At 38.6% G+C, this 15,611-nt stretch overlaps 1 protein-coding gene across 4 annotated transcripts in view; it reads right to left on the bottom strand.

The window, feature by feature from the left end:
- LOC130910092 (serine/threonine-protein phosphatase 6 regulatory ankyrin repeat subunit C-like) overlaps positions 1 to 10,703 on the bottom strand; it is a 37,539-nt gene extending 26,836 nt beyond the window's left edge. For 2 of the 4 annotated variants that reach the window (XM_057827125.1, XM_057827127.1), the window contains exons 1-14: positions 10,471 to 10,703; positions 9,863 to 9,946; positions 9,692 to 9,770; positions 7,453 to 7,523; positions 6,787 to 6,987; positions 6,623 to 6,710; positions 5,700 to 5,842; positions 5,395 to 5,607; positions 2,038 to 2,116; positions 1,534 to 1,648; positions 1,257 to 1,339; positions 1,054 to 1,171; positions 319 to 387; positions 85 to 225 (exon numbers count right to left, since the gene is read on the bottom strand). In XM_057827125.1, the coding sequence (XP_057683108.1) occupies positions 85 to 225; positions 319 to 387; positions 1,054 to 1,171; positions 1,257 to 1,339; positions 1,534 to 1,648; positions 2,038 to 2,116; positions 5,395 to 5,607; positions 5,700 to 5,842; positions 6,623 to 6,710; positions 6,787 to 6,987; positions 7,453 to 7,523; positions 9,692 to 9,770; positions 9,863 to 9,946; positions 10,471 to 10,497 (1,511 nt within the window). In that variant the 5' untranslated portion in view covers positions 10,498 to 10,703. Of the gene's footprint in view, positions 1 to 84; positions 226 to 318; positions 388 to 1,053; positions 1,172 to 1,256; positions 1,340 to 1,529; positions 1,649 to 2,037; positions 2,117 to 5,394; positions 5,608 to 5,699; positions 5,843 to 6,622; positions 6,711 to 6,786; positions 6,988 to 7,452; positions 7,524 to 9,691; positions 9,771 to 9,862; positions 9,947 to 10,470 lie in introns of those variants that run through there. The other 2 variants (XM_057827126.1, XM_057827128.1) reach the window with 2 other exon arrangements.
- Between the last annotated feature and the right edge of the window lie 4,908 nt (positions 10,704 to 15,611).

Raw genomic sequence — 15,611 nt, 5'->3', positions numbered from 1 at the left:
TTTCCACAATTTCCAAAACGCCTACCTTACATAAACTGAAAACTTGATTAGTCCTCATTTGTTCTGCCAATAGTTGTTTCTCACCTGCTGAAAGCTTGTGAGGCTGCAGAGTAGTGCAGAGGGGTACAGCCCGTTTGGTCAGGCTCGTTGATCTCAGCCCCAGCGCTCACCAGGGTCACAGTGCACTGGTACCTCCCATTAGCAGCCGCATAGTGCAATGGTGTCCTAGGATAAAGAGAACAAAAAATGTTTGATGTGCTCCTGTTTGTCAGGTAGGACACAATACAGTTGCATAGAAATGATAAACATATCGCTCACCTTCCCATTAGGTCCCTCCTGTTCAAGTCCGTGCCACTGCTTAAGAGCAAGTTCAGACATTCAACATTTCTGGACCCCAAAAAAAAAAAAAAAAAAAAAAAAAAAAAAAAAATGGAGAATATGTAAGTATTCTTTTCACACACGCAAAAATCCAACAAAAACCAAAGTAAATCAAGTAAAAACTATGGAGGACCAAAAGTGCAAAAATATATACATACACAATTGAATAAATAATTAAAAGTGTTATTACAATGCTTCCATTTCAATATTTATTTCCATATCTATACAACAATAATAGTAAGTAGAGATACCACTGTATAAAAAATATCCACCTCCTGCATCTATTGGTGAAGTATTAGATTTAGAGAAGATCAGGCGACTCATACTCGCGTGCAAAAACATGCGATCAGGACATCCCTACAATATACATTACTGCAGTTAAACTTGCATGGACAGAATGGCCAGTGAAATCAGAGATAGTTAAATTTTATTAGTCACTGAACATTCCAATTGTTGAGGAAGGTTGTCAAGTCAAGGGGATGCACTAGCTCGTAAAGGTCAGGGGTCTGTTTTGTCCAGGATGTGTTTATTTGCAGGAACACAGATCAAAGTAGAAAAACCATTTGCACCTCATGCATAGAGAATGTGATGATATCATTGAGAGAGAAAACAACGATAGGAAGACCTTCAGCCTTCTCCTGGTGCTGAACCTATGTTTAGACATTACTTTCTTACCCTCCAGAGGCAGCAGCGTGGAGACAGGTCCTCCCAAAGTTGTCAGGAGTGTTAATGTCAAACCCTGCCGACAGCACGTGCTCCTTACTCATGGAGGAGACGATGCTGTACAGCTGACCTGTGAAAAGAGTGGATTGATAATTAGACTGAGCATGCACCAAAACAGTGGTTTAACTGCATGAGTTTGCTTTTCCGTCACAAACCTGAGGACAGTAACTTGCGACAACAGTCCGAAAACCCGTAAAGCACTGCTAAGTGCAAGGGGAACATTCCATGGATCCCACGTCTGGAAAAGCGCACGAGAAAAGAAAATCAGCCATTGTAAAATATTGTTTCTGTCCTTTGGCAACTACATACCGTAATGTCTGGTAATACACCCTTGAGTATTATATGCACGCCTCAATCACACTTTAGCAGCTGAATTTTTATTTTACCTTTGAACAAAATACTATGCGTTGGATTAAATGGGGTCTTTGCTACCTTGCCGTGTCTGCTCCATTGGTCATCAGAGTGCTGATCAGCAGTTCGTGGCCGAACTTAGCAGCAACATGGAGAGGAGTATTGCCATATCTATCCACACAATCAATTTCGCCACCTAACGAGACACAAGGAGGACCAAGTTAAACAATTGCTGAATAATATTCCCCCTACTGTTGGTAAAATTGTTAGATTTCTTTACATTTTTAATCAATATTACATGTAGTGTTACAGACCAAAATCCTGACATATAGGAGGTATGCATCTAAGAAATGAAGCAATTAAGTACTGATCCAAATGGGGATTTAGCTGTCTTTGAGTGACCTGCATTTGTGTTTAATGACTTTGGGAAAATTGATGTTTTACACAAAGATTTCAGAACATAAAATATTTGATTTCTTTGATGCCAATACAACACATACACTTACCTATTTGATGACGCGATGGAAAATAACCTTTAAATTAAAAAAAAAAAGTTTTAATAATGAATAGCAAAACGGTAATTACCATTCTGGATGAGGATCTGAGAGCGTGTGAAGCGTCCATGAATGGCTGCCATGTGCAGGGGACTCTTCCCTTCTTTGCTCTGTTGCAGGGGATAAAAAGAATTTTCATTTCAGAGACGAAAACCCAACTAAATTCAAGAGCTGCAAGACACTGAAAGAAAGTCAGAAAAAAGGGCACTTCATTTAATATGTCATGGAAACAAAAATAAATAACAAAACCCAGTTTCAGTTTAGGTTCAGTCAGACAAGTATTCATTCAACAAGCCCATTTTGTGATTTTTGTTTTAAGAGGCGAACAGTCAGATGTTTTATATATATTGACTAGAGAACAGTAAGGCTGGCTTGGCGGAATGGGCTTAAAGAAAAATAAAATAAAATAAAATGACCTTTTTTTTCACAAAAAAAAAAAAAAAAAAAAAAAAAAATCATCTTATGATCACTTCTTTTCCTGCTAATTTTCTTTACTGTAGCATTAAGGTGCACTTTGATCCTGATGCTGCTCTAGTGTGCATGCATTCTTGACTTGAGCAATAAAGTAATAAAACAATAAACTAATAAAACAATCACTTGTGTGGGCTATGTGCGAAGGGGGAAAAAAACTCTTTTGTGCATACTGCCCATTTCATTGAGGTGAAAAACTTGACTTAATTATTACTTTTAAATCCATTGCCAAAACAATTCAAATTAATTCACTAAGTCAATATATCGCCCAGGCCTTGTGCACAATAAAAAAAATTGCTCTTCTACCCATGGGACATTTCCTACTATAGTTTTTGTTACAATTATACTTGGTAGTGTGTCAGAATCAAAGGCTTAGGGTGATTATCATTAAGAACCTGTAATCAGATTTTCTTCTTTCCAGATACACTGTAAATCTATTGCAGCCTGGTTATCCTCGAATCTGTGAGCCCTTCTCAAGTTTCCCCCCTTAGATGGCTTTATGAGTTTTTTTTTTTTTAATGTTGGGAGGGTTAAGTCAAGGGTAGTTGCAGATCTTTTTTTTTGTATTTTAAATGTGGTCTGGTAAAGCCCTTTGAGACTCTCTTGTGACTAATTCCCCTCTCACTCTCAATGCATAGTTGGTTTCTATCGCTGTCATGGAATAACTCTCTACCCATAAAGTCTAAATTCAAAACAAGGTAAATCATCAGTTATTTAATCCTGTCCAAAATGTGTCTTGAGGACCTGATCTATATTTTGCTCAACTTTGAATTTGTCTAATATGCAGATTAGGGGTGCACGATATCCATTATTTGAAACCGATACCGATAACTTCCTGCTCCTCAAAGCCGATACCGATATCGATAACTGATAATAAATACATAATCTTTTAAATGTATAACCTGAGTTTTTGAACACCTGGAGGTTTAAAAAAAAATAGTGGCGAATTCAACATAGATTTGCCTTTGATCTCATCAGATTTTTCATAATGACATGAACAAAACAGCGCGTTTCACTTCTGCACTGCCCGACAGCCAGCTAAGAATGAATGCACTTCCATAAACCACAAGGCTTGTTCTTTTCTTGCTTTTATGGGAAGACACTCGTCTTAATATTGTGTAAGTAAAACAGAAAATCACATATATTCAATACTCAATGTAAAACAAACTGCACAATACACTTATATACACAACTATTATATGTATAGCATAGCACACTAGCTTGAGCTAAAGCATTGGCTGGCTTCTATAACACAACTTATGAAGTTCTGTAAATATGACCCTTCACCACAGAAATAAACATATTTTGAACATCCATATGAAATAGTAAACATAAAATACTTACACATATTTCCGAGGCGGAAACGTAACAGAAAGCATTCACGACAGTCAATGCTACTGCTAGACTCCGCAATGTGTAAGTGATTGAACCAAACTACTGTTACAAAAAATAGGTGCATTGAATTATTCTGACCAGCAGGTGGGAGCAATGCCCCGCAAATGGTCAACTGATTTCCCACACTATTGTGTAAACTGCAAAGCCAGAACAGTACATATTATCGGTCCTATTATAAATGTTATTGGATTTATCGGGATGACGTCATAATTGCTATTATCGGACTGATAATAATCGGACCAACAATTATCGTGCACCAGTAATGCAGATCAACATTTGTAGTAAGGAATAGAGGTGTGCAAAATTTCCGATTCTTAGATTATTCGCGATTCGGCCGTGGAAGATTCGAGAACGATTCACAAACATCCAAATTCCGATTATTGAAATACGCCAAGTAAAGCGGAAGTACAACACACTCAGCGCGCCGTGCGGTCTTCAGGACAATGAGGAACGGAGCGAGAGTAGCTAAACATCATGCTTCTCATTACCCGGCCCCTCGGGTAATGCCAATGCTCAACTCACGGCTCTAGCTCAACTCATGCCACGAGATTAAAAAAAAAAACACAACAACATACCTGACTGCTGCCGAAAAGCTGCTACAAAGTACATCCACATAATGTTACGGTAGAAATCATTCATATAGGACTAGATGCATTATAGATTCAGTAGCGTTAGCAGCACATCTACAAAAAGCTAGATGTGGGCGTTAGTAAACGACCGCCATCTTAAAGCAGTACACTTCCCTGCAAGGCTGTTGTAGCGCACCTTCCAAGCAAACCTAATTAACTTTTTATCTAAAATACTCCTAAATCGGTAAAATATTGACTTGAATCTATCTTTAAAATAGTTTTAAAACTTTAACATGTCGAAAGTAGACAAAAGGGAAATTATGGAATAACGGGAGCAATTTTAACAACTTTAACTGTTGATTCACAACATTAAATTAATTGAATGTAGTTTAAAGCTGCTGAAACAGAATGGGGACTGGAGTTTTTTATTTACTGTTATTTTTGTATATTTTTTTACTGCTATATGTTAACTTGATTCTGAAATAGTAGTTTGGTTTAGCCTGAGAGTATTTTTGAACAATTTTGGAACTAATGTACAAAACATTTAAAAAAAAAAAAAAAAAAAAAAAAGGAGGGGGGTGCATCAATAATCGTTTTAGAATCGAATCGGAGCCCCTGAATCGTAATCGTAATCAAATCGTTTTAGGTGCCCAAAGATTCCCAGCTCTGGTAAGGAATCTAAGCAGAATGAAAACTTGCAAGAGGGGTTTAAAAAAAAAAAAAAAGGTTGCGAAATTCAAGTCGGCAACAGGAGCCGCTTGCTTTTTTATCTGCCCAAGCTTCTGAGACAGAATCCCCTCCCCAAAATCACATTGTGACATGCAATATTAATCGTGATGTCATTTTTCATTCTTGATGGTTTTTGATAGAACAAGTCAGAGACACAGAATTTGTAAACATGTCCCATTAATATGAACATAAACTATGACGGGGAAAAAAAAAACAATACTGACTTGCTGGTTGACATCTGCCCCATTGTTGACCAGCAACTCCAGACAAAGGGCGCCATTGGTGGAAACAGCAGCCAGGTGCAAAGGTGTGTAGCCACACCTGTTGGGTTGGTTCACGTTGGCACCATGGTTAACCAGCTCGGTGGCCACTGCTTCCTGGCCCATGTAGCAAGCCATGTGGAGCGCTGTGTTCCCAAATCCGTTGGGCTCATCAATCTGAGGATGCAAAATTTGCACAAGATGCCAGCCATATTTTTTTCAAACAAATTGAAATGAGAAATCTAAAATAACATTGTAAAACTCATTACCTCGGTCCCCATCCTCAGCAGGTATTTTACAATGTCGATGTGACCACTTGCAGCTGCGGCATGAAGTGCTGTGTAGCCCTGCTTGTCCTTGCTGCTTTTGTCTGCGCCGCGGGACACCAGCAGCTTCACAACCTCCACATGGCCTATGTACATGTAAATTGCACTTTTTACCACTGTTTGCCTATGTTGGCTACTTATGCATACTTAGAGGCTTCATGTTTTTTTCCACACTGACAGCCACGAGGAGGGCGCACTAGGAGTGCCCTTCACTTTCTGAGTTGGTGACATTGTTCAAAAGTGCTACTAAGGGACATAAATGAACTCGGTAATGATTTGGAGTGAGATCAAGCGTTTCTTCAAGAAACTGCTATGCAGAGTCATTTCGCCTATATTTACCTGAAAAACTCTTCATACTGTATGCTACATTAATAGATGTTATTTAGTCTATTGTTCTTCACTTGATAGTTATTATTACAATGTATGTTTTCGTTCAGGTCTCTGATCAAATAAAATACTTATACTTAAAACTTATTAACTTTTTTCCCCTTCATTGTTCACGTTTTGGCTTGTGTGACTTTATATACAGTGGGGGAAAACAAGTATTTGATACACTGCCAATGGGAAAACCCATTGGCAGTGTATCAAATACTTGTTCTCCCCACTGTACAGGTGTGACTCATAGTCCGAAAAATACGTTATTCAAAAAATTCAGATATAGAAGTAAAAAAATTGGTATATACTGTATGTACCACTACGTGCACTTTGCTTTCACAAAGGCACAATTTGTAAAGGGGAAGAAACTTGACTTCTCCTATACACTGAAATCCTGATAATGCCCAGTGTATAATTCTTTTTCACAAATAATACAAAAGCGTGTTTTTTTCCGACAATCTTGCACAATATCCACTATTTTTGTGTATTACCCAAGTAAGCAGCAGAGTGGATGGGCTGTCGTTCCTTCTTATCGATGGCACTCAAGTTGGCTCCCTTGTTCAACAGCAGCTTCACCATCTAGCAGAGATTCCCCATTTATCTTTTTACTGTGAGGATTGATTTGTGTGAAGAGTGCCTGGTGTGCATGCCTCACCTCCTGGAACCCACTCTGAGCGGCGTGGTGCAGTGCAGTTCTGCCGGTGCGATCCGCCATGTTCAGGTTGCTCAGCTGGCTCAGCAAAGCCTCGGCGCAGCGCGTGGCTCGGTTGGCTGCAGCCACATGTAGCGCCGTCTGCCAGAACTTGTCTCGGGCGTTGGCCTCGGCTCCGCGCCTCAGCAGCAAACCCACGGCCCTCTGTGGAGACAAAAGGATTTTAGACTATTTTGTGGTTTTACAACATACAATAAATAACTGCAGCAGGATCATTTACAGACATTTAAGAGTGAAAACTGTAAATAACTTACACCATGCGTCATCTGGCTAAAGCAACCAAAATAATATCCGAACGTTAAGACAATTATCTATTACCTCCCCCCTCTTATTGTGAAGAAAACTACCCATGATGCAATTTATTTTGGTTTTATTTTTAAACGTTTATAGATATCAGCAACATAGAAATGCAGGTATTGAGGATAGGAAAAGCTCTACATACAGGTTTATTAACCAGATCATACAAAAAAAACCCCTATCATTTTTAGGAATTACAAATAATGCAGCAGCTGTAGCGTAAATCGTGGGTCTAATAAACTATTCTAAGAAGTGTGAATAGGTAAGGGTCCTTGGTAAGACAAAAAAACAAACACAAAGCATCTTGCTTACTTCGTTCCTGGACGCAGCCGCCCTGTGCAAGGGGGTGAGCCATACATGGTCTTTAGCGTTCACATTGGCACCTAAGGGTACAAAGAGGTTATATTGAAGCCAAATAGGATTTGTCAAGTCGTGGTTCAAAAGAAAAGAATATACTCAAGAGGAAGCCTAAAACATGGTTTACTGATAAGACCAGGGGGTCACAGTTTTTTCTGCTGCAATAAAATGCTTAGGTGTGCAAGTAAAGGATTAATTTCCAGGTTTTTAGCAGAATCTGTCAAGTAATTTAAACATCAAAACTGAGTGCCTAATAATGTATATGTATTTTTAAAAAAACATTCATTATTTTTCTTCAATTTTTGTCAAACCTATTGCAGCTGGACGAGTTTCCACTCAACAATAGGACACATACAACATATGCAGACAACCATCCCAATGTACATAATTATCTGCCAAATGGCAATAGTTCTAGTCATTATGTAACTGAGAAAGTAGGCAAGAAAAATTTAAACACAGACACGCTGGACTTTTCAACAAATCACCCCCCCCCCCCAAAAAAAACAACACAAACGCACTTTAAAAACAAAAACTGACAACCACAACTCTCACCTAGATAGTGTACGTCAGTAATGTGCTGCCTCATCATAGGGTTTGGCATCGTTTCAAATTGAATGATTCCAGTTTCGATTCCACATTTCGATTTCGGTTCCGAACGATTCAGATTCTTTTAAATAGGCAGGGTAAAAAAAAATTGCATACTTTCTATTAAAGTCTTAACGTCTCGACGCTTTTTTAAATTAAATGAACTTCTCACAGGGCTAATTTTATCTTGTATAAAAATATCAAGCTTTGAACTCAAGCAATTTTTTTCTGCTCGGCGTTCTGGGCATCGAAACAAGGAATCGAAATTTTAAAATTCGAATGATTCTGGGAGCATCGGAGTGTTAGAACCGGTTCCCATCGATGCTCGATGCCCAACCCTACTCATAAAAGAAACATATATGTACACTAGAGCTGCCCTGACTAGACGACGTAGTCGACTTCATCAATGACGTGAATGCGTCGACGAGCACTCAATCCCGTCGACGGTTAAAAAAATATATGTGTGGAAAGTTGAGAATGGCCGACGCTCGGGATTCAAGCAGGGAAAGCGGCACAAAGCCAAAAAAGCGCACCAGAGTGACCAAAGCATGGACCTTTTTCAACTAAACAAGGGAGGGTACACTGTCGTGTGCAGTCTCTTCAATGCCAAGCTTACATACCACGACAGCATGTCGGCTGTGAATGAACATCTGAAGCTCCATCACCCAGGTATAATTTTGGAGGAGGACAGGCGACAACAAGCTGGCGGATCGTAAGTCCATATGACATTTTTAAAATAAAATTGCCTTTATGTGGGTCGTACGACACAGTATTGGGGGCTAATGTAGCTGAATAAGAAGCTACTTACTTTACGTAGCGCGTTGCCGCCATTAAAATCAACAATACTGAAATCACCTTGTTTTAGAATCTGTTTTACAAATAAGAAAATCCTTATTATTTTGCTTCCTCTACATCAAATTATAATCAATAGAATAATTTATACTAATGCTTCATCGTAGCTCCCAGCTAAGGTACATGTATGTAAAGTGCGTAACACCTCACAGCTACATTACCCCTTTGTAATAATGCGACTTGTGTTTCTCGCAGCAATATTACGACTTTAATATCGTTCTTGTTTTTTAAAATGTATTTATTTTGCCCCACTACTCCTTCATAGCATTGTATCAATGTGCATCATTAAGTTTTTTTCACGTACTTCACTCCAGTGATACGGGACATTTATTTATCCAGTCTGCTGGTGCTCACGCTAATGCTGAGAACAATATAGACATACCACAAAAAGAGAAAGTAAGATTTTTTAAAAAAAACTTGTTCTGAATCAGTTTACATTCCATTCTTTTCACTAATTAATGCCATCAGCATTTGACCTCATTGTTTATTTGTGATTTATTATTGTTATTTATGTGTTTATTTGTACAGTATTAAAGAATGTAAGTGTTCCAAAATGTTTTTGTGAATTAATAATTGGTAACAAAAATTTTATTGCAAGATAAGTAGAAAAAGTTCATTAAAAAATTGTGAGACTAGTCAACTAATCGTTTAAAAAAAGTCTGCAGATTAATCGGGAGAAAAATAATCATTTGGGACAGCCCTGAAAATGTCCAATACATGTCCTAGTTTTGAATGAACAGCAAGGCAGGTTTCTGACCTGATTCAATGAGGAGATCCATGATATGAACATCACCCATGCAGGCAGCAGCATGAAGTGGCGTACGGCGCTCTTGGTCCTGTTCAATTAAAAAATAGAATACCATGTTCCATCCCCTTCACTATTAGAATGTGTTAAAAAAAGATGAGCTCCATTGCTCTGCAAACCTACCAGTGCATTGACATCCTCCTTTTTGTGCAATAATAGCTGGACTTCTTCAGCATTACGATTGAAGATGGCCTGGACCAGAGGAGGCTGTAACACAGTACATAATAGTAACAATGATTCTAGTGTTACACCCCAACTTCCTTGTATCTGCACCATACAATGAAAATAAAGGCTTCTGATGCTAATCAATACATCAAACCGCATTTAAATCGCGAAATTTCTTTCCTTTATATTGCATGTTTTACAGTTGGCCGACTTGACATGGAATATTGCAGCTAATGGAAATGGACTCGTAACCCAGCAAATAGACGCAGTCCACATAAAGGCCTACACAGGGCCCGAGTGTCGCCAGTAGCCTAGTCTACTCTAGTCAAAAGGATCCGATTAGCCGTGAGCTAAAAGAGCTGCTCTGGAGACATTTCGGGGACATTTCTTCAATGCAAATAAATGCAAGTTTGAACTTTGATACAACTACGGCACTGACATTATTACAAATAAAATATGTGACGCTGGTTAATTAAAGATTAATAACAAGTGGTCTTTTGCGCGAACACCGTGATGTTGCGCAGAAGAGCATCCCAGCAAATAGACGGCACCCCTCGACGGCGTACCTGGTCTGCAATGTTGAGTACTCCCATCTCCCAAACTCAGCCGGGACGGAGCTCCTTCATGGGGATGAAACTTGGAGGTATACTGCGGCGGGGCGCTGTTGTTTCCACCTTTTACACGACATCCATCACCATCGGAGAACACAAACGCGGCTCCCTCCCGACCTGACACTGTTGTTGTCTGCATCTGATGTCGGCTTTGACGATGCTGCCTGACTATCGCTGCCTAGCTCCGCGTTGGTCCGCCTACAGGATCGGCGGGCGCCTTTCGCCCCTGTTGGTTCAATGGCGACATCGCGTGGCCAAAGCATGCAAAGTGCCAACTACATCCTGTCCCAGACAAAAGCAATCGATTTTAAGATGTCAACAGCAGCATTGCGCAGGGAACAGGTGTAGGTAAACCTGGAAACCTCCAGGATGCAAAAATGAATCCATGCAGTACCAAATATTGCCACAAGACGCTGCTTTCAAAACATTGAAACCTCCCATTTATTTCTATTATAGGGCGGAAAACACAGACAAGACTGAAAGAGCAGTTTCTGCTCTTGCACCCCTCTTTAAAATAAACGGCTATATTTTAAGCCAAAAGAACTGTTGTGTTTGATAGAACAATATGTTTATATGCAGCCATAGCAGATTCATGGAACAATAAACCCCCAGACTATTTTTAATTTGTCCGTTTTACCCTGAAACCCTCCGTTTAGAGACGTCGCACAACCGCTTTTGTTTCAACCAAGCCATAAGAAGAAGGTAAGTAATTGTATTTATTAATGGAAATGTGTGTCATTTTTAGCTTAGAATCATTCATTGATGTCTAATATTTAATTTAAAAAAAAAAAAAAAAAAAAAAAAAAACGACTTCAAAAAATTATTCACTCGGATATTCTAAACTTTTAAACAAATTACGTCCCAATGAAAAAATTGGCGTCAGTAAAAAAGTCACGGATATCCACCTCATAACTATCGCTTAATTGTATTTTTTCGTTACCGTCGTATTTTCCCCAATATTTTAGATGATAAACAATCGATCCAGACAAAAGAAAAATTGAAAAAAAAAAGTTTGAAAGGGTAAATATATGAAAAACAAAATCTTGACCATTCCTTGATGTCTGCAATTTCTGCATCGTGACCCTGTTATATGACCATGTTTCACACATTAAATCCCCCAAAAATCCAGCTGTGGCCATTCACAGCTGTGTGTTAACACTCGGTGATACACGCTATATTGAGTTTTTGGATCGAAACAAGGTAAGTACGCAAAAATATCTTGTTAAAATCATGGCGTCTTGATTTCTGCTCTCGCATGCTCTCACCTCCAGTTAGGGTTTTGCTGTTTAAAAGAATAAAAAAAAAGAAGAAAAAAAAAAAGAATGCCTTCCTGTTCAAAATTTTTCTTCCCCCAGAAAATTGAGATTTTATGCTTTCCAATGATGTTTCACATATGCATATCGGAGAATTTTGAAATTTGGACAAATTGGGGGTCTCAGAGCGGAACTTCAAGTCACCTGAGTGTTTTCCACCATAGACAAGTTTCCCAGGTACTTCCGCTTTACTTCCTTATATCTGCAAGCAACTTCCGTTTTAGAATTTCTCCATTCAAAACAACGGTAGAGCTGGAATAACATTACTCATCAAAATCCCTTCAAAAGGACAATTTGGAAATATCGCATTCATCTGCCGTCATCACGACAAGGGACATGTCACGACATGTTCATGAAGGCAGCTGTGAAACCAAGCTCGTGCCACCACAAAAAATGGGTGTTTTTGTGGCCATGATATATATATATATATATATATATATATATATATATATATACATATACACACACACACACACACACACACACATATATATATCAGGCATGAAAATGGGTCAGGGGTTAAAAAGGTGAGAAGGGTGTGGAGGAAATATGTTCCAGTACACTGTACACCCCAACAAAATATTGAGCTCTGTCGACCCACACTGTGTTTCAGCAGGGCCGTGCAGAGACCGGTGGAGGGGCGGGTGCTCGTAGATCAAAAGGGGCACATGAACAAGTATTTAATACACCTTAAAACAACATAACTTCAATTTTAACCAGCTTTAGATAATAATTGGCTGTGACTGTGACATACTTTAATTGGGAGGGGACAACAGTGAATAGAAATCAAAACTGTCATCCACACTTTCTGGCTGTGACTAAGTCAGTCTAGCTCTTTTCTTCCTTCAACCTCTGCATCAAAACTTCCTTCCTCAACTTGTTCATCTGAGAACAAACCACATAAGATGGTCACTGAGCCACCAACAGCACAGTTTTCTCAAAACTATTATTTCATTATTATCCATACTTAACAACTCTAGCACCTAATGATTAATAAAGCAATGACATAAAATCTTATAGAAAAATAACATTGTAATGTGTTTATATTGTATTTAATACCCGACTATACTTGCAAACCTGTTCTTACCAGGTCTGCTATTCACCCAGCTGATGAGGTATCCGCTGCCTTTAGCAGCCTCATCCAACTCCTTTTTATATCCCTCAATCTCCTTTCCCTACGAGGCATGTCTATGTAATGAAATATAAATATTAAAAAAAATTAAAAAAAAAACAGACTCCCCGGTGGCTTTTAGTTTTAAAGCTTTCTTAATTTCTTTCTCTCTCAATAACGATGGAGGTAGATTTGTGTTTTTATTATTCAATCAAAAAACAAAGTTACTTCTATCAAAAACAAAGTTGCTTCAATCAAAATACAGTTATACTTTTAATCCCAAAAGTCACTTCAATAAAAAAAAAATGTTTTTGATTGCAAAATAAATTTGAGACAAAAAAAAAGCATTTGAAAACTATTTTTCTTGATTGAAACAAATTTTTCCATTGAAGTAATGTTGTTTTGCGTTTGGGCCACATTTTGGCTAGGACATTTGTGGTTTTATTATTCAATCAAATAAGTTGCTTCAAACAAAAAATATATATAACAAGAAAAACTTTGCACATGTGTCAATCACCGGTTAACAAAGCCTGAGAGGGTTTGAGTGGACTCAGTATGAAGCATTTAATAAAGCCAAGCATTTTCTTACTACTTTATTCTTGTTTAAAAATAATTCGGTGGGGCAGTAAAATGTTTAAAACTTATCATAATTCTTACATTTTGAAGTGCTTGAAAACCATTTATAAATGATACTTTGGTGAAAAAAGTGAAAAAACATGTCTTATATATATGTATCTTTTTTCCAATGTAAAATCTGAATAAATACATTGAACACACACCAAAAAAATGGGGGGGGGGGTGCTACTTCGCGGTTTTCACTTATTGCGGCGGGTTCTGGTCCCCATTAACCGCGAAAAACGAGGGATCCCTGTATTTCTGAAAAGCTTTAAGAAGCAAGAGTCATTCCCACCACTCGTCAGCTCAAATCCCAGCCGAAAATAACGCGTCTAAGGCGGACGACGGGAGCGATGCGATGCGAGGCGACCCCTCAATCCGAGAGCATGCCGCTTAATTTGACTCAACAGTGTTTTTCTTCGTTTATATTACCGCTAAATACACAAGCTTGACGCCAATTTAACGGGAGCTATTTTTTTTCATGGGAGATTTGGCTAGCTCTGGCAGTGTTCAACGCAAGCTGCAACGAATGGCATTAACTTTTTTATATCGCAAAATGTGAAAACGATTGAAACCATTACTCACCAAATTCAATCTGCTGGCAGTTACAGGCAAGTGTGTATGCTGCGCTCTGGTCTGCCCCGGTGTGGATAAGGCCTGCTTTTTTGTTTTCGCAGCTTTGCAATGCAACCAAAGGCTCGCCGAGCACTCCTTGTTTCACGTAAGGAGTGCGCGCGTTTGGAATAATGGCCCGCAGCTTGGGCCGATGATTGGTTCTCGTCAGCGAAGCATCTAGAAGGATTTGCTGACTGTCCGTGTCACTTTTTTAAAGAACCGATCAGTTTACGTACCAAGTTAATCACATGATGATAATAATAATAATAATTTAATAAAACCTCCCGACCCCCCCCCTCCTCCCAAAAAGAATTTCTCCTCGGATCTACGCAATTCACGTAGGTCGCCCTTTTTGACTTCAAAACGGCGAATTTCGCCGAAAGGTGAGAGATTTTCATGCCTGATATATACAGTGGGGAGAACAAGTATTTGATACACTGCCAATGGGTTTCCCCACAGTTAACACTGATACGCATTTAAGACCCTCTCTGAATATATTTTGACCAAATGAGTGCCCACACCTGTGTATCATTAGTCCTAGGCCTTAAATTCCCCTCTTTTGCCTTGTCTTGTGCCAGTGCGTTTTTCTTGTTAGAGAAGCTGTATGAAGCTAAGACTCCATCTCAAGTAAGTTTTGTTCTTGTCATGTTTTGTTTCAAGTCTACATTGCCGAAGATTTTATGTTGTTACTTTGATTTCATTTGGACCTTGAAGCTGGCCTGTTAAATGCCAGTAAAATAAAAGTCATTGAGAACTGCATCTTTCGTTGTCTCTTGCATTTGAGTCCAGCCGTGTGTGCCCTGCCCGTGACACATAACTTGACTCCGCGTACAGATACGCAGAAGATTTTTGCAAGTTGTTCTAAATTTACTAGTAAAAACTCCCCGTAACCTCTTAATTTATGAGCTCTTTCCCTTGTAGTGAAATGTGTTTGTAAATTTGCCGGTCACATGTTGTTAAAAGCTTTGTACAGAATTATTAATGTGTTATAATTGACTAGGTCTTGGAATTTACACAATTTTGATTGTAGAAATAGTTCATGGGTGTGATCCAGAAATCCATTTTTATGAATGATGTGAATCGCTCGTTTCTGTACTTTGACTAATGGATTTGTCGTATTGTGATAGGTGTTCCCCCATACTTCCACACAGTATGTAAAATATGGAAGAATCAAAGTACAGTACGGAGTGCATTCTGATCGAGATGTATTTTAACTTTATTCACCATTGAGAGGCTTCTTGAAATCTTGGTTTTTATGTGTCTGACGTGGGGTTTTCGAGAGTTTGTTGTCAATTTTAACTCCCAAAAATTTGTTCTCAGCAACATTTTCAATTTCTAAACAATTTCAATATTAAATGATAGTTGAGTGTCAATTTTTGCATTCCCAGAAATCATTGCTTTAGTTTTACTTATATTCAATGCTAATTTATTTATATTCGTCC

Source organism: Corythoichthys intestinalis, chromosome 2 (genome assembly GCF_030265065.1).
Source record: "Corythoichthys intestinalis isolate RoL2023-P3 chromosome 2, ASM3026506v1, whole genome shotgun sequence".
In the NCBI taxonomy this organism is placed as follows: domain Eukaryota; kingdom Metazoa; phylum Chordata; class Actinopteri; order Syngnathiformes; family Syngnathidae; genus Corythoichthys; species Corythoichthys intestinalis.
This window is presented reverse-complemented; position numbering and strand designations above follow the sequence as displayed.